General features: G+C 38.2%; 1 protein-coding gene across 3 annotated transcripts in view; it reads left to right on the plus strand.

Moving 5' to 3' along the window:
- The window catches only part of nbeab (neurobeachin b), a 215,555-nt gene that overhangs the window by 29,753 nt on the left and 165,654 nt on the right, over positions 1-20,148 (plus strand). For all 3 annotated transcript variants that reach the window (XM_023961240.2, XM_023961236.2, XM_078956585.1), the window contains exons 2-6: positions 14,393-14,624; positions 15,063-15,163; positions 15,331-15,426; positions 16,794-16,915; positions 18,562-18,688. In XM_023961240.2, the coding sequence (XP_023817008.1) occupies positions 14,393-14,624; positions 15,063-15,163; positions 15,331-15,426; positions 16,794-16,915; positions 18,562-18,688 (678 nt within the window). The remainder of the gene's footprint in view (positions 1-14,392; positions 14,625-15,062; positions 15,164-15,330; positions 15,427-16,793; positions 16,916-18,561; positions 18,689-20,148) is intronic.

Below are 20,148 nucleotides of genomic sequence, written 5' to 3' on the forward strand. Positions count from 1 at the left end.
AACCTGTCAGCTTTATCCAGATGCGATGCATTATGATATGTTTTTAAAAGCTGACTTTATTCAAGCAGGGATGCAGGTCTGTCAGGGTACTACAAGCTTAGAACTCCAAAAGGAAACATGCATGATGGAACAGCCTTAGTCCAGCCTTTAAGTATGAAAAAAGGAGGATCATTTGTGTTTATTGTCAAATAAATCTCTTTAAAAGAGCCAAAATGGAGAGTACGCTGCAGGAGTTAGGAGAAAAAAGTTCTTAGTAGTACTTGCTAAAATGTTCATTCATTGTTTCATTTTTTTTTTTTAATTATAAGTTACCCTTTGCATTGTAGGCTGCTTTCCTTTTGATGAGAAGATTGACGGCACCATCCTGTGTTGTTTCTTATGGGTGTGGCTTCATGTTTTCTTTCTAAATTGGATGTTGCATCATTTGTGACTGTCAAATGGGTTCACACAGGTTTTTATTTGGTAAGGAAAGACACATTTCTTGCAAGATTGCATTTTAATTTTCTTCTTCTTACCCTCTGGAGAGGCAAACACTTCTGCTGTTTGACAATTTAAAGCTTTTTAGGGGATTAGAGGAGAAACCAGATGATACAATCCGCCAGAATAGTAAACAGACATGTTTTCATTGTGAAAACAAAGCAGTCAATATGAGATAGGAATGTAGTGAGGGTTTTTGTCTCTGTCAGTTTATACTTAACGGGTAGTTGGTAAGGAAGCAGTGTGTGTAAATCTTGCAAACATTAATTAGTAGAGGAAAAACAAACCAAAGTTTAGTATTTTAGGTTTTTTTATTTGTATGTAGACCGCGTCACACAGCCACTCTGTACATTTAGTGCATTTTCCATGTATGTAATTTTGGTCTTTCGCGATACATGCATGATGTATATATATATTTTTTTTATGTTTCTTGCATTTATGGATTTGTGCAGAAATCCATTTTGGCTGACTGGTCTTTATATGAATTCGGTAGATGCTCAAAATTTTGGGTCGTTAAGAATTACGCAGTTTACGCCTATTTTACGTTGTATATAAGCAATTATTATGTAAATCTATTGTGCTCGATTTTAGCAAGATGCACACACGTGTTCCACATTTGTCCACGTATGACTAACAGACTATTCACACATGCAGCACAGATGTATAACTTCTATATCGCATATACGGCGCACGTGTTAAAATTATGTAATTGACGCACAAATCACCAAATCAGTGCAAAATTCATGCACGGTTCATGTTCTACGTTCATGGACAGGTTTTTTACATGGTTTATTCGTACTTCTTTGTGGTTTTAACGTGGCTCATTTGTGATAAATCTATGAAAATATCACGTAAAGGCAACAGCTTTTCTTACTTTTTCCACCTTTCTTCACGTATGACCAATTTTCATCCGTGCAATATGACCAAAAGGTACGTCACACAGCCAGTATGGCTGTGTGACGTGGCCTTAAGAATGGTGTTATTTTGCTTTTTATTGGTTTCTATTGGCCCACCTGGTTTAAAAGTTATATTGGCCACAGATGAAAGCTCTAATCTCCATGTTCACTGGGTGCTCAGGGTTACAAGTTATGGCAAACAGCTGAGGAGCTCAGGGCAAAAGATAAAGAGGCTGCATAAAAACATTTGACAACTTCACAAATCTACAGAGACTGATCCTTCTATGTTGCAAAAAGCAACCTGGCATGTCAAAGGTTTGGTGCTGATCCCTACTAGGCCGTACAAAAAGGGAGCTTTCCCATTTGCTGAAATAGAGAACGACAGCAAGTCCAAGGGGTGAAAGCTCTGGGGATCACTGCACAACTGCCTCTTTATCACTGCAGTAATCAGTCACTTCATTGCCTGCAGGTACTGAGAATCTTTGTGGGGCTTTCCACTTTGCACTTAGAGCCAATATTGTTCCCTTTTGTTTTAGCGATCTTGAGACTCTCCTTGAAACATGTCAATTTATTCACACCACTGGCTTTTAGGATCTGAATTACGTCCAGACCCCTAAGTGATCCACAAAACTCCATTCTTGTCACACCTCATAAAAAATGACCAAAATGCTTTTATACCCCCTTCTTAGTTTATGCATTTTCTTTGCACTCTGCAGTATTAAATAGCAAAAATGTCAAAGAAATAAACAATCACTACACCCTTAAAGTAAAACAAGCATAAGCAGGATTTATGACAAAAGTACCGGTAGGCATATGTGTGAATTTTAACCCATTTTACAAAATCCATCTAATTGCAACAGATTGCAAATAAAACTATTTAGAGTTACACAACATACATTTTATGTTTGATTTCTGGTTATTGCATTGTAGTGTTGGTATAAAAATACATACTATCAATTTAGACTGCACATATATAAATACAGTATAAGTGTTGGTTATGACTATTCAATTTTAAATAACTTTGACAGCACACGTTATAAGTGTGGACAATTTAATGCTTTTATAATTTAGTCAGAACATAATTAAATGTCCCTGGACTAACCTGTGTTCTCCAGGTTAGAGTTATCTTTTAATTGCTTATTTTCTGGTGCATAAATTAGATGTTTATAGGAGGATCAAAGTAATTCATCTCTGAAATAAATTTGAAGGTGTTTCTTCCACTGTGGTGGAACGAAGAGAGCAGGGGCGTCAATACACTTGTGAAAGCACTGAGTTGATTTGAGACGTATGAGGTCCCTGTGATGCATGCTGGGGCTTTGGTCAGTTTGCAGAGATCAGGGAGAGATGAGGAGATGTTCTCTGTCCCCTGAATGTTGAACACAAATGTAGAATTTGCTCTTTATAGAATTCATCTCAGGCAATTTTGCTGTTTCATGGTTGGATGAATTCTTTAGGGATTGGTATCTACGATACAAAAGCTAGGCACTTGATTAAGGAACACGGTTAAAAAAAAAATGAGGATCTGATGTTTTCACTTAACAGGCGGTTAAGCAGATCAGCCAATGGTCGAAGGGTCGGCAGTTCAATCCCTGAATCTTGTGTCTTCTACGTCACTGCTACAATTTTTTCCAACAGCAATTTTTCGTTAACTCCTGACTCACAATTAGAATAAAGAAATACTCATAAGGGCCATTTAAATCTTAATTGTCTTTAGATATGTCCCCCATCATAAGAAAAATGCCATAAAAGCATATTAAAAACACCAAAAACATCATTTTTATTGGAGTAGGTCTTTTAAGCTTTAAATTTCATTTTTATTTAAATGTGTTTTAAAAAACAGTAATTGAGCAGCTTGTACATTCAATTCCGGTCTTTTCTTAGATTTAAGTTTAAGTACTTTAAGGAGCAGCAAATATTCAATGTTTATTGACAAAAAAGAACTTTCATTCATCCTTTTTATTCGTTTTCTAAACTAGTTTTGTCCCTTTCGGGGTCACGGGGCTGCTGGAGCTTATTCTGGCCATGGTTGCCTGTCTGTTGTGGGACAAATCACACACTTATACACACTCACATTCACACCTAGGGACAATTAGGAGTAACCAATTAACCTATGAAGCATGTTTTTTGGATGGTGGGAGGAAGCCGGAAACCCCAGAGAAAACCCACGCATGCACAGAGAGAAAATGCCATCTCTACACAGAAAGGTCCCCCGATGGTGTTCTGTTTTTAAGTCCCCCAGCCAAGACTTGAACCAGGGGCCTTCTTGCTGTGAGGCATGAGCAGTAACCACTGTGCAGAACTTTATTGCCTAATATATGTCTAAAAAAAAATCTCTCTAGAAAACTTCTAAGGCATTTGTTTTTGTTTTTAAATTATAAGGTTTCAGCTTCTCATTAAGCTGCTGATCAAATGTACTGATTTATTATTTAACATTGGTCCTTAAGTCTTACTGCTATGTGCTCAGTAAAATCTGACAATTTTTCTTAACGTTTTACATGTTTACCAAATCCTTATTGGTCTTGTTTTTAAAATTTAGTTAAAGCTAAATCAAGTTTGGACTTGTGTGATGTAGATCACAAATTTTAAAGTGCAATAAAATCAGGCTGTTTTAAATAAAGCTTTTTTTTTTCCATTGTTTTATTTTCACTTAATTTTTCTCTCAGACTTCCAGCAGTAAACTATGGTACTGATATATTATGATATATTTTTATATGATCTAAGATAATACATTTCTTTTAAATTTAGTTATGTTTTTAAAATAAGGATATTTTAACATTAGTATTTTTGATTTTGCATCCATATTTCTATACTGCCAGATATTGTATGGAAGTGCAGTTGTTTTTGTGTGATCACATTGTATATTTAGATAATGTGGAGAGAGCTGCTGTTAAAAAGTTGAAAAGGAAATAAGTTACTAAGCAACAGTTTTTTTTGTCATTTATACATTTAGTTTAATTGCTTCGTGAGTCATGCTGCCCTGACATTCTGACATTGCTATCTTATGTGTGAAAAAACAAGTGTAATGAAATGTGTCCACTGTCAGACATGTGGAGGTCAAACAAAGGCTTCTCTGTCGCAAGAAAATGAGACTGAGAAGCTGCTAAACTCATCGATAGGGACTTGGGGAAGACACTCCAAATGTCACAGAGAAGGGATGAAAATATTGGAATGAGGAATTGGGTAGTGTGTGTGCTAAAAGTGCTTTTGGTTTTACCTTCTAGTACTGTGCAATTAAGACAGTAGTCACATGCACCCAAACTGGAACTGCGCTTTTTTTTTGTTTTGTCCTGGCCCGTAAAGGGTCATAGAGAAGTGCTGCTGCATCCTAAAGGGAGTTCAGGTGTGTCTTGTGGCTCCTTTGAGACTCGTTTGGTCACATCATGTACAAGTGCATGTAAGATGCATGCACTTGTGGCCACAAGGGGTGGCTTTTTGTACCAGCCCCAAGCCTGGATGAATACAGAGGGTTGTGTCAGATAGGGCATTTGACGTAAAATCTTTTCAAAACCAATTATGCGAATCAGACCTATGATATCAATACCGGATTGGTCGAGGCCCGGGGTCAACAACGACATACATCAGTTCTGTTCACCGACAGGGTGCTGGTGAAAATTGGACTACTGTCGGTTGAAGAAGGAAGGTGCATTCGTAGGAAGAGAGAGAAGAGAAATGTATGCTGCAGCGCTTGACGTATGGGTGATGGTGTCCTTTACACAGCACTCTATTAGTCATTAAAAAGGTGTGAGCATTGGCTCCTTACTGACACAAATGCTGCATGAGCAGGGCTTGCATATGTAAAGTGAGGCAAAAAAAGTATTTAGTCAGTAACACAAGTTATCTTAAATGCACGTTTAGCCTATGGTGTTCACACTGGAGCAGGGGCAGCTCTACTCCAATATATGAAAGACTTAAGGCCCGTACACACCGGGACGAATATTCGCCAGGCGTTATTCGCCAGCGTTTTTCGCCACGTTTTTTGTGTTCACGCCCAGGCGATTTTCGCTGACGATGAGCCGAGCGAACATGCAATTTCATTCCCTGACATTAGATGGCGCTTAATGTAAACAGAAATACTCCTGTACACAAGGTGGCGCTGCGCAACTCTACGCTTCTTAAAGTCGCTTTTCCCTCAGAAGAAGAGAGCAAGTATTTACGCGCTTGTCAGAATCATACAAAGAAAACATGAATATTTCAAGCACCAGTTGCTCCAACTGGTGCTTGGTTCGGGGATATTTTAGAATGTCCGTCATTATTTCTTCGCTGCTGTGTAGACGCTACTCGGCGTCCATCTTCTTCGCTGGTATGTGTGCTCAGCAAGGCAGTTTTGTGTTTGAGCGCCCCCAAGTTGTGTTTTACTGTAACTTCAGAAGCTCCAGACACGTGTGCAAAAGCGCCATTCTCATTGGTCGAATAGATTTCGACGCGACGCGTCGAAAAAAAAAAAACGAAACCGAGGCGTTTTTTTTTTTTTGACGCTTTGACGCGTGGCGTTTTTTCGCGTCGGTGTGCACACTCTCATTGGTCCCCTTTGTTTAGTCACGAGGCGTTAAACGTCGGCGAAAATCGCCGGCGAAATTCGTCCCGGTGTGAACGGGCCTTTAGTGTCATATGGTTCTGGCCAGATGTTGGGTTAAAACAACCTTCAACATCATACCCAGCAACAATCTCTCTCCACTCTGGCGCATATTCTGTCGCCTCCTCTTTTATTAAGTTTGTTGGGTATTCCCTAATTTACATATGCGCTGAGCTCTAAGGAGGGGAAACAGATAAAACACAGCTGCAGCGCTATCAGAAAACATTAATTGCAACATGTCCATCTTTTCACAGTCTCCCCACATCATCTTTGGACCTGTAAAGCTTTTTACACGGATAACTGACATAGACCGTCCTTTGATCCCGGTCCTGACAGAGATACAACATAGTTCTCATGCTGATCTTGGGAAGATGCTAAGATAGTCGGTTTCCTCCCAAGAGTTTCACCTTCACCTTCCTGTGAAACAGAACTTGGACAAAAACACTTCTGCAATCATGATTATATTACCTATATAGCTAGGTAATGCATAAAAGCAAATATGAGATAACTTATATACATTCTTCCAACACCAGACACGAATGGTACATTTTGATTTCTCCTCCATGATTAATTTTCAGACGATTGGCACTTCCATTAATTAAAAGGAACGCCATCATTGTCAAATCGGAGTCCCCAATTGGTCAAAGCTCAACCTAGTTTAACTTTTAACATTCAATGGCTGGACATTTTGGACAGAGCCTGAAAACGGTCGTAAAAATTTCCGTTGCTACACTTGAACGCAAGAGTTTTGAATGCAAAACCCCAAATCACGCTTTTACACACATTTACACAGACTTTTCATTTGATGTGTTGACTTGAACGTGCATCGCCGAGGGCGATGATTGTTGCTTTACGGGCTCCTTATGACGAGGGCAGGATTTAAGGCCCGTACACACCGGGACGAATATTCGCCAGGCGTTATTCGCCAGCGTTTTTCGCCACGTTTTTTGTGTTCACACCCAGGCGATTTTCGCTGACGATGAGCCGAGCGAACATGCAATTTCATTCCCTGACATTAGATGGCGCTTAATGTAAACAGAAATACTCCTGTACACAAGGTGGCGCTGCGCAACTTTACGCTTCTTAAAGTCGCTTTTCACTCAGAAGAAGATAGCAAGTATTTACGCGCTTGTCAGAATAATACAAAGAAAACATGAATATTTCAAGCATCGGTAGCTCCAACTGGTACTTGGTAAGGGGATATTTAAGAATGTCCGTCATTATTTCTTTGCGGCAGTGTTGACGCTACTTGGCGTCTATCTTCTTCGCTGGTATGTGTGCTCAGCGAGGCAGTTTTGTGTTTGAGCGCCCCCAAGTTGTGTTTTACTGTAACTTCAGAAGATCCAGACACGTGTGCAAAAGCGCCATTCTCATTGGTCGAATAGATTTCGAAAAAAAAAAACGAACCCGAGGCGTTTTTTTTTTGACGCTTTGTCGCGTGGCGTTTTTTCGCGTCGGTGTGCACACTCTCATTGGTGCCCTTTGTTTAGTCACGAGGCGTTAAACGTCGGCGAAAATCGCCGGCGAAATTCGTCCCGGTGTGAACAGGCCTTTAGGAAGGTTGAAAAATAAAATCCTTAATGAAACGTCTCTGTCTTAAATACTTCACCTATACTTACCTTTAGATGTTGTATAAGTGCTCAATATGACCTGTGCGTGAAAATTTGTGTGAACATTTTCACTTAATGGCTCACAGAGTGGTCTGTAATAGGTCCTTGATATTTCACTACCTGTGTGTCCCACATGTTTTCCCTTTTCTTTTGCCCACAGATGGCCTTTATCCATCCGTAAGGGCAGTTGTGACTAAGACTTTAGCCATGCACACTTATGTGATCAACCAAGAAGCACCCCTCTACTTCATAGTCGTTTGTTACATGAGAGTTGACCAGTTGTGGCCTCATGGCTAACACCCAATAAAGTGAATAAAAAGTACAGTTACAGAAGTATGAAGATGCTGACACAAATATCCACATTTAAAAAAACATGTAAAAAGTATTTTAAACATTCTTGACAGCTCTTTGTGTTCTTACTTCAAGGCTTCGACATGGCGGTTGAACTCAAATCATCAGGGAAGAAAACATGACTGCAAATTAACTAGCCAAATACCAGAATATTGTCAGCAGCGGCATTAGTAAAAATAAAGTTTCTTTTTATGGTGCTTCAAACGAGCTCTTCTGTAAATTTTTATCAAGGATTGATCTGGGTTTGTCTCAACTGAGGTATACACGCGTAGCAGCACTCAGGTAGTCTGCGGTGAATCATGATCAGAATCACAGCTTCTTAGAGCTCTGCCACAACTAGTGAGTTTCTCTAAACTTGAAACAGCTCAAACTTCAAACAGTTTAATAGCAGTTCAGCTCTGGATTATTCTTTAAATACTTGCATCACATGTGCTTTTGCAACAGATTGATGGAGCATTTTCTATGGGGTAAGAAATCTGTCATTACAAAACGTATTTATTAAGACAAAATTGTGTACAAATGAATACTTTGTGCATGCTCACTCAGTTGAAACTGTTTCGGGACGCGATGTAAATGCATTCATTCATTTTCTTAACCGTTTATTCCCTTTCGTGGTCACGGGGCTGCCAGAGCCTATCCCGGACACTTGTGGGCGAAGGCAGGGGACAACCTGGACAGGTCCCCAGTCTGTCGCAGGGTAGAATGTCCACAAACACACACCCATTCACTCTCACATTCACACCTATGGACAATTTAGAGTTGCCAATTGACCTATGAAGTATGTTTTTGGATGGTGGGAGGAAGCCGGAGATCCCGGGGAGAACCCACGCATGCATGGGGAGAACATGCAAACTCCACACAGAAAGGTCCCCCGTTGATGTAGTTTTTCATGTCCCCCAGCTGGAACTTGAACCGGGGGCCTTCTTGCTGTGAGGCAAGAGCGCTAACCACTGCTCCACCATGCAGCCCAGATGTAAATGCAATGCAATGCAATTCCTCATTTTATGCCTTTTCAGTTCACTGGTTTGCTCATGGCATAGCTTACTATAGTTGAACTTGTTTCCTTTACGTCCTTGTGCTGTTGACATTCATTTTACAAGTAATAGCCACCAAGTTACACTTTGCATTTCTGGCATGCTTGTAGGTTACATTTGTCAATTACCAGTAAACCTTCAAATATAACTCTGAACATCATCTCATTCCTGTTCTTTGATGTTCTCTGTTAGACACTTACTGTGCTTAAAATAACTTTTCTATTTACTGTCTAGCAGACTACTTTCATGTGCCATTGACCAGAAACACTTACCCTGTTATTCATTTGAGGCCATCAGTATTTTTCTTCTTTCCACATGTGCATCCAACACTTACTTAGCTGAAGCAAATACTCTGTTTACTTTTCTATATTGGAGAAATTGGTTATGTACTTTCATCTCATTTGGTGGATAAGCTTTGGGTACTGTCTTTTCTGCTGGTCACAATAATGGCCACACGTCTTGCATGCTGGTCTGATCAGAAACGCTGAAGTGGGAGAATTCTTTTGGGAGATGCATGAAACGTCAAGTTCAGTGCCTCATGGCAATAGTGTCCAAATATGTTTTCTGTAGGAGAGAAAGTGAAGTTCATTTACTGCAGTTTAACAGCTTCATGTTGAATAGCTCTCTTGTAGCTAGAACTCCTCCTTTAAAGGTTTTCAGACAAGCCATGTCTGGTTTTACTAAAACAACTGCTTGCTTTAATGTGGTTTTCAACAAACTACAATGTTTTTTATTTATTTATTTATTTTTTTCAATTCTCTACTGGTTTATCCAAAGAAATGATTGATACGTTAAAAAAACATTACATTAACTCAAAGACATCAGTTTTCCATTTTCATTTTTTTCAACTTGTGGAGATGATTTAAAGCTTCTCAACATTTAAGAGTTTTGTGTTTCTGCCCACCCTTTTAGCTAATATCCTTAAAAAACGTTATAAATAAATGTTCTTCAAAGTAGGTTACTTTTTTGTAATTATTTTAGACAAATAGAATTGTTTAATCTTTGGCCTAAGAATTCCTAATTTTCTTAAAGTTCCACCTTAGGACCTCCAACAGTCCTGTTGTCGACTGTTACACCTGTTGAGAGTGTACCCCAACTTCCCCCAACGGTGACTGGGTTTGCTCCAGCAACCCCGTGACCCTAACAGGGATTTAGCCAGAAGATGGATCGGTGTATAAAAGTTTCACCAACGTTGGGTTTAAATCGTAATTATGATGGTTAAAAAAATATTCTGACTAGACATTTTAAACATAAATTGATAGTGACTAAGACAGTGAAAGGCTGTGAGTCAAATCACATTTATGAAATTTTAGATTGAAAATCTGGCAGTACTACCTAGCACTCATCAGAATGCCCTAACAATCCAAGATCCAGAGCGCATGTTTGCCACCTACAGTTGGAAGAGGCTTGGTCTTGCTCCATACTTTTTCTTTCACAGTTCTATTCCAGTATATGAAAGAATTGATGTCCCTACTTCTGGACAGGCTCAATTATTATTTTCTCCTCCATAATTAATTTTCAACCGTTGGCACTTCCGTGAATTGAAAGGGACGCCATCTGTATGTCACTAACAAAGCCAAGTCCCTGATTGGTCAAAGTTAAACCTGGTTTAACTTGTAACACACGTTTTGTGCGTACCATAAACTGCAGAAACTTGCTTAGTGAGATAAGAAGATAAGTTTACATATGCTTTTCATTGAAAGTGGTTGGTTGCTTGAAAGCGTCTTGAAGAGGGCTGTATGAATGTGGCTTTAGATGGAATTTAAATTATGTCAAGAGTTGAGACAAAGCTTTTAAAAATTACTCTGAAATTTACAACTTGTGGTTTTGTCTATTCACACATTTAGTCCAGTGGTCAAACAAATAAGATAAAATATTGATAAAGGTCAAAGACTAGATCATACAAAAAAAACGTAATATATTACAGAGGAATATTGAAGATGTGCAATTTATCTGAAAACAAACTGCATCGCTGCCTAGATATATCTATATTTATAACAACTTGCATCTCAGTGTATTGATCTCGCTCAGGTAAGTAATGCTTAAAGTCACACATGACTCTTCTCTCCATCCATACATTCATTTTCTTCACTCATACGTGACTGGGTCTTGAGGGGCAGCAGTCTAAGTAAAGATGCTCAAATATTCCTCTCGCCAGCCTCGTCCTCCAGCTCCCCCAGGGGAATCCTGGAATTCCCGGGCCAGCCATTTCATTTCCATTGACAAATATACTATTTGGCAAGATTCTCACTAAGATCTAATTATAAATTAAGATTACTCCTTTTCTGTAGGATTTGTATTTGTTATGTTGTATGAAATGATTCACATATTTTTCTCTCTACTGATCCCTTCGTTTTTCAGTATTTGCATCACGTTTGAAATGATCAGGTCATATAACAGCTGTGAACATCAAAGGCTGAACATAGATTGACAATGCAGATTTATGTTGTCAAGTTAGGCACAAGGCAAGATAAGAACACTAACAGAATTTAGAGTGAGATGCCTCCTTTGTCTGATAAGTCCCTGTGCAGGCTGCAGCTGATGTTTTTTTTCAAATATTTTTGTTCACATCCTGGGGATGTTTAAAAAAAAAGTACTGGTAGGTTACTTCTAAGAATTTGACAAATGTAGAAATTTGAATTCATTCTTTTCAAGATTAGTAAAAAACTAAAAGACCAGTTTGGATATGTGCCATAATAACATTAATCATTGGAGTACTTGCCTAAAACTGCTACATTTTTTATAATTTTTTTGGAAAAGCTCCTTGTAGTTTTGACCTTTTCTTTGTTTTACATGTATCTAAATCAAAAGTTTTTTTTTTATATCTTTTAGCAGATTAATATACACTCACCGTCCACTTTATTAGTTACACATTGCTAGTAGTGGGTTAGACCCCTTTCCCCTTTAGAACTGCCTTAATCCTTGGTGGCACATATTTAACAAGGTACCAGAAACGTTCCTCAGAGAGTTTTTGTCTGCACTGACATGATAGCATCACGCAGTTGCTGCAGATTTGTCAGTTGCACATCCATGTCGCCAATCTCCCACTTCACTACATCCCAAAGGTGCTCTATTGGGTTGAGATCTGGTGACTGTGAATACCATTTCACCACAGTGAACTTACTGTCATGTTCAAGAAACCAGTTTGAGAGCATTCCAGTATTACGACATGGTGCCTTACCCGCTGAAAGTAGCCATCAGAAGATGGTACACTGCGGTCATAAAGGCATGGACAAGGTCAGCAACAATACTTAGGTGGGCATTGGGGTTGTAAAGACGCTCAATTGGTGTGCCTAGGAAATATCCCCCACACCATTTCAACCACCACCTCCAGCCTGAACCATTGATTCAAGGCGGGATGGAACCATGCTTTCATGCTTTCATGATGATGCCAGATTCTGACTCTAAGATCCTGTCGCAGCAGAAATGGTGACTCATCAGACCAGTTTTTACAATCCTCTATTGTCCAATTCTGGTGAGTCTGTGTGGATTGTAGTCTCTGTTTCCTGTTCTTAGCTGACAGGAGAGGCACCCAGTGAGGTCTTCTGCTGCTGTAGTACATCTGCTGCAAGGTCGGACATGTACATTTAGAGATGTTCTTCTGCAGACCTTGGTTGCATCAAGTTGTTATTTGAGTTACTGTTGTCTTTCTATTAGCTGGAACCCGTATGGACATTCTCCTTTGACCCCTGGCATCAACAAAGCATTTCCGCCCACAGAACTGCCACTCACTGGATATTTTCTCTTTTTCGAACCATTCCCTTGGAAACCCTAGAAATGGTTGTGGGTGAAAATCCCAATAGATCAGCAGTTTCTGAAAAACTCCTATTAGCCCAGAGGTGGGCACTGAGGGCCGCATTCCTGCATGTTTTCCAGCATACCCTGCTCTGGCATGTTCTAATTGGCTGGACACACCTGAACCAGGTAATCAGCCATGAGTAGGGCAAGACTATCTGGAAATCATGCAGACACACCGGCCCTCGAGGCCTGGAATTGCCCACCCCTGTATTAGCCCGTCTGACACCAACAACTATGCCACTCTCTCTGTCACTTCAGTCACCATTCTTCCCCATTCTGTTGCTCGGTTTGAACTGCAGCAGATCGTCTTGACCATGTCCACATGCCTAATTGCATAGAGTTGCTGCCATGTGATTGACTGATTAGAAGTTTGCATTTAGGACCAGTTGAACAGGTTGTACCTAATAGAGGGGTCGGTGAGTGTAGAATGCTAATTTAAATTTACATGGAAAGTCTAAAACAGAATCAAAACCAAACATAAAATCATCTTTTTTTAAATGATGTTTACATCCATAGAAAATAATGAAAAGATGAAGAGCTGCATGATACTTTGTGATCATAGACTGTATCAAAACACTCTTATAATTACTTATGGAACCCTGCACACATACTGTGAATTAATGAATCATCCCCAGCAGACGTGTGAACTTGCAATCACTGTCCTATTTCTCCACCAACATATACTTTTTTTTTTAAACAAGCTGCCCCCCGGATCTCAGTCTTCTGTCTGGCAAATATGCTGTAGTGTTGTTAATTTAACAACTAATTATCATCTTTTTACTGAGTTTTCTACTATTGCCATTTTTTTTTACATCAAGGGACAAGAGGAACATATTATCATTTTTTTCCCCCAAAATACTGAAGACTTAAGAACCTGTTTTCACACCCTTCTGTCACACCACTCATGGCACTAGGATGATAAGATGTTTGAATTGAACTCATCAACATACTATTTGGGATACTGTCATATTTTGTTGCACATACATTGCACCACCATCAAGCTCTGGTGATGTGGTTGAAAGATACGTTGATTTCATTCGAACCCCCCCCCCCCATCCCCACCTCTCCTTTAGTGGAGTCCTGTCTATTCTGCTTTTCTTTTTCCTTCCCATTACCTGCCAGTCAAAGTAATGTGCAGTGGGGATTTAGACCCATTTCTTCCCTTCTTGCTTTGATGCCCACCAGCAAGTTGTTGTGAGTATGCTCCATAGACACCTAGCACTTCTTTAGAGAGGTAATTTCATGCTTTTTGGCCTTGAATAACTGCAATATTGATCCTTGTTTTCAGCTTTCTTAAAAGTGGTTATTATTTATGATTCAAACGGAGCAGAGAAGCTGTACGACTCAATATCCCTCTGTTTCATCAAATACTAGATGACTTTACTGTCAGGAATTGCTACATTCATGTCTTGCACAAAAAACCCCAGAACATTTATCTTGGGTCTAAAAGACATTGTTCTTTACCCACTGAAGTGAACTGTAACGTCTGTATTTAAATCCCATTGGTTTCCTTTCTGCACAAAAATGGCGTGTCTGTGTATATAATGTTGCCTTCATCTATTGGTAGCCTACAATGGTAAACTCACAATAATCATTGGCTGACATGCACAATTTTTTGTTGTTCTGTTTGTCTACCCCACTTTTTTTTTTAAGTTGGTGGGTGGCGAGTTTGATCTGGAGACAAACTTCATCATCCAGGATGCGGATAGCATCAGCTGCATGACGGAGCTGTTGCAGTACTGCAACGTCAACTGCCAGGCGGAAATCTGGAGTATGTTCATCGCCATGCTTCGAAAAAGTGTTCGAAACCTGCAAACAAGCACAGAAGTGGGTCTTATCAAACAGGTGCTGCTCAAAATGAATTCAGTGGAAGACATGATTGCAGGTATGATGACGAGTGGCTTCTTATTGTATATTTTCCCACTGATTGTGTTCTTTTACATTCTTCATCATTTAAGGATGCAAAGGAATGAAAATGTCTACTTTTATGCTGCAGTGTTGCTTTAATTTAAAATAAAACAGTTTGCCTCAGTGATATCTGTATTGTATTAATCTTATTACTATGCCATCCATGTAATTGCAGCTAAATAGTTTTATATTGGTTACAATCAAGACCTGCAGGTTTACAGGCAGTGAACTGTGACTTTAACTGAATGTATTTATCAGTTAATGAGCACTTATAGTAATTCTCCTGAGGATTTGCAGTATGGATGAGTTAGAATATCTGTGAAATGCAGCTAATGCTTAACATTGCCTGCTCCCGCTGCTTTCTCCTTGCTTTTGTGTGTACATGTACACAGATGTGTGTTTTGCTCTCCTATAGACTTGCTGGTGGAAATGTTAGGTGTGCTGGCCAGCTACAGCATCACAGTCAAAGAATTAAAATTGCTCTTCAGCATGCTGCGAGGAGAGGGAGGCTTCTGGGTAAGTTAAAGTTGAGATGTGTCACTGTCTTTCCCATCACTGTTACATTATTTTAATAATAAGAACGCAGATAAATGAATGCAAATTGTAACTAATGTTGATTTTCAAAGCAGAAATGTGGTACTTTGATTTCTATTCATGATTTTCGATCGTTTCCATCTGTGCAGCCCAGGCATGCTGTTAAAATGCTGTCCGTGTTGAATCAAATGCCCCAGAGACATGGTCCAGACACCTTCTTCAACTTTCCCGGTCGCAGTGCAGCCGTAAGTCATTCCAACTCGATCAACAAGCTGGAGTCTTGTTGCTTTAATTTTAATGTTAGCCCAGCAATCAACATAATGGATTCATTTTAAAACTTAATCACTACATCATGTAATTTTTGAGACACACCTATGTATTTTTTTTTCTGTAACAAATATTTTAAACATTAGAGGATGCAGTTTAATTCTGATGCGCTCCCTAAATCCACATGCTTTAAATACTTTTGTAGTGTAAATACAATAGAAACAGCAGTTAAATAATAATATTTTTTTCAAAAAAAATTTCATCTTTATTTATAAAATTGTAACTTCACCAGTGCCATAGCTAATATGTGTAATTCTTTTAAAATTTTTCACTATGTATTTTGAGTTCTCAAATTTGATTTGCATTACATTTACTTGGTGCTAATTATCCAAAACTCTGTAAAAGCATGTATGAAAATGCTGTTATTTTTATGTAGCTCTAAATTAGCCCCTTGGACACTGGCAAAAATGTACATATATATGACAACTTCAATTAAGTTTTCTGACTTTTTCATGTAAGTTTTAAGTAAATTTTGCATTTTTAAAGCTATAAAGAACTCAGTCTATTCAAAAATTAATAAAATACACAGTTTACTGCAAATAAACGATAAAACTGAACAAAAGTTTCACTGAATATTGGGGGTTTTGGTACAGGCTTTCATCATGCGATTAGTCATTTCTATGATCTTTACCTTTTTATGCCAGTTTACTCTCTTAACTGTTCTTTATGGTGCAACAACTTAAGCACAATTTTATTTAAAATAAAGTTATATAACTACTGTACAATAATGCAGTCAAAAGTCGAAATGTGTCCAGGGGGAGGATCTATTCCGATATTTCTACTTGCATAAAAATGCTTATAGAAAATGTTTTTATGTTCATTTTTTTCCAGCATTTCACATCTATTTTAACATGTTCAGTAGATATGTCTTTGAAATATAAATAATGTCTGTCATTTACTTATGAGGTATTAAGTACGACAGTTAATATCGATAATGGTTCTTTGGCAGCCGGGGTGCCCAGATCCAATCCTTTCCTGCTTTTTTCCACTAACATTGCAGCTTCTCATTGGTGGAAAACACACGGTTTAGGTATTTAGCAGTAACACAGATTTCTCTAATACAAGCAGAAAAACAGGCCTCAAGGCTTCTATTGGGTCACCCCTTCTTCAGACAAACTTTAGAACAAAAACCAAAGTACCATTTTTATATATATATATATATATATATATATATTTTTTTTTTTTTTTTTCATGCCAAAATTAAATAGGGCTTCTAATCTCTTGATAACATTTCATTTGCTTTTTTAGCAGTAATTCATAAGTGTTTTGTTTGTTGTTGTTTTAGGCCATTGCTTTACCTCCTATTGCAAAGTGGCCTTATCAGAATGGGTTTACATTTAACACCTGGTTCAGAATGGATCCACTGAATAATATCCATGTTGACAAAGACAAGCCATATCTGTACTGGTAAGTCTACACAGACAAACTTTTCCTACAATTCACAAAACCTTTTAAACTTTTAGTCACATAAATAATAAAAAAAGTCATTCCTGCAGTGCACTAGAGGTGTTAGAAGAACTTGACTGGCAATAGCGGCAACCTGCTGTTAGAAACACTCTGTTTTGCAATGATTTTCTCATAAAGAGATTATGGTTGTTACTTGTTTTTCAAGGTTAAACTAGTCTTAGCGATGCTATTATTCACACGCTGGTAACATTTTTATGAAAAATGGGCTGTAAAAGGCCTTGAATTTTCCAGACAATGATCATGAGTTATAATGCAGAGAGTGGGAATTAGGTGAGATTACGGAGATTAAAAGTCACGGAGGCATGAATTAAAGCGGCGGGAACACTGATTGCTGCAGTAGGAGACACTATGGTGGTGTTAATTTAGATTTGAAATGGTACTACAAAAGGCTCACATACCAGTTCCTGTAGTAGCTTGTGGGTAATTATTGCCAAAAAAAATAATAAAAATTAATAGCATAAAAGTGCAGTGATGCCTAGCTGCTGCTTTTTCAATATGGAGATTTTGGAGTAAATTACGGAATACAATGCAAAATATAATGAAGCTGTGAAAATAGATTTAAAAAATTGATCATTGGAATTTTGGAGCTTGTGAAAAGGTGGGATTCATTATCTAAATAGCTCTTGTAGCCTGCTGGCTTTCATCACTGGATCCAGCTGCTGTAATGAAATGGTTTTACTTTTTATTTTTTATTTTCTTCTGCTTAGTTCACGAAAGTTAACACCAATTTGTAAACAAGTATTGACATCTCGAACCATATTTCATCATTTAAAGATGCTCTCAGATGAACCGTGTGTTTTTAATATGTTCTGAAGCCATTTTCCTCATGATGGACATATATTAAAAAAATTAAGGTTGAAAAAAAACTTGCTATGAAGCTTTTACTTCACTTGCTATGAAGTAAAAGCTACAATCAAGCTTCCTGCTCTGCTGCATTCTTGTCAAAAGAACAGGCAGACGGCTGGATCCAAATGTGGCAGGTTTATTAGCTCAGTTCACAAAGCTAAATCAGGGTCAGGCAGGCAGGGGTCAATAACAGGCAGGAGATCATCTGAGGAGAGACAAGGTAGTCAGAATCCAGGCGAGTCTGGGCAGGCTGCGGGCAAACAGAATCAGAAACAGGGTCAGAAGACAGAAGATCAGGTCCAAGTATAACAGTAAGGAAGGCAGAGTAGCACAAACAATACTTTGCACTGAACTGAGCCACTGAGCTATTTTTGTTGCACTGATTATGTTAGATTTGATGTGTGAGGGGCTGTAAGCTAGCAGGAGAGCAATTGAACATATGGGTGATGGGAAGTGGGGGCTAATGAACTAATGCTGTAAAATGACAACGGTTTTTCGATTTTGGCTAAAATGGCATACCGGTAATCATAAATACGACAACACTTTGAACGCTTTTAAGGTAAATCAAAGGATGATCGGATTGGGACTTTACATTTTTTTTTTTTTTTTGCTCCAGAGAAAGAAGAACAAGAAGTACATCTTGAAATATGTTGTGGTCCATGACATTATCACTTCTGCTTGGTCTGAAGGTACTCTGTTGAGAATCAGAGCATGTTTTGCCCTTCTACACATGTTTACAGCTTTCGTACCAGTAAGGGCATTGGCTACTCTGCACATTTTGTTGGGAACTGTTTGATTGTGACATCACTGAAGTCTAAAGGAAAAGGTTTCCAGCACTGTGTGAAATATGACTTTCAGCCCAGGAAGGTAAGAATGTCTTTTGGTCTAACTTCATCTCCACTGTCCGACTGAGTGTACCCATGATTGACATATTTTTAATCAAAGAGTAACAGCCATCTCCGGCTACCTGCTTTTTCTGGTACCATTTGGCACATTTAATTTGCCTCCATACAATTCACCTGACGTATTTAAACCTGTAAGTAGTTTTGCAGGTGTAAATGTATATGAGAAAATTAAGCTGAACTTAGCTTTGTGCTGCCAAGTAAAGGAGCTAACTCAAAGCATATGTCAAACAATTACAGGCTTCACACAACACCGTAGAACATTTGTTTGTCTCACTGAAGAAGCCACGGTGCAAGTGTTATCTTGTAGAAGTGCTTTAAAGATAAAGTGCACTAAATTAACTTTTTCATTTGCTGTGAATTCAGACATCTGTAGATAAGCTTGTTTCTAAATTACCCCCAGACAAGTTAAGACTCTTTCAAATTTGCAAGTCTTCTTGTACCTTTTTCTGTTGACAGTTGTAATTATGCTGCATAGAAAATAATTATCGGATTAAAAATATAATATTTAGTCACATAGTCAAAATCCTTAATTTATTTAACCCTTTATTCCTTCATTTATTCATTCAGCTTCAGTACTTGGTCACATATCTCAGAAAATTCTATTATTCAGTAGGGCAATATAGAAAAAATATGCAAAAAAAGTATAAAAACTATGCTTATAATTGATTTGAAAATAAAAATGTTTTCTGCTCAGAAATGCTAATTGTTCCCTTGAGGACTTTAAATGTCTGGGCCACTTAAAGTCATGTCACACAGCAAACGGGTGATGTTATAACTAAACAATCCACGTAAATGAAAACAAAAACAGAATATTATATTTATTTAATCTTGATTTCAAATGTGGATTTGATTAAAAAGAGTGTTAACTTTTGAAACAAAAGGATTGATTTGTGCAAGTGTCTTGCTGTGAAGTTTCCTCTGCTTAAGCGGATGAAGCAAGCCACCAGACAGACTCAAAGATTGATTTCAATCCACTTTCAGCTTCACTTTTTCCAAATCAATCCAATTCTATTACTCATAGTTTTTCTACATTTATTCTTCTTTGTTTTTGAGTTTTATTGATTTCAATTTAGACGTTTTTGGTCGTTTTTGCAGCATCAACCCACAGAAGGCTCGCTTCATTTGTGAGTTCACTGTGTGGCCTCACCTAAACAAATAAGTTTAAAAGTAGTTTTTCTCTTTCTCAAAAACAAAAAAAAACATTTACTTTTCTAATTCTATGGAGTGGTTATTGTGCCACTATTGTGCCGTTATTCCAAGCAATCACTCAATGCTTCGAGTGTAAAACTTAATAGCAATTGTGTGCTCAAAAAATTACTTTGCACTTAAAACTGAAAAATACACTTACCATTTTTAAAGTTTTATACTCAAAACAGTGAATGTTGTTGGAATAATGGCACAAAATTTACTCCATACAAATCT

Source organism: Oryzias latipes, chromosome 13 (assembly GCF_053564925.1).
Source record: "Oryzias latipes strain Hd-rR chromosome 13, Olatipes_Hd-rR_3.1".
NCBI lineage: Eukaryota > Metazoa > Chordata > Actinopteri > Beloniformes > Adrianichthyidae > Oryzias > Oryzias latipes.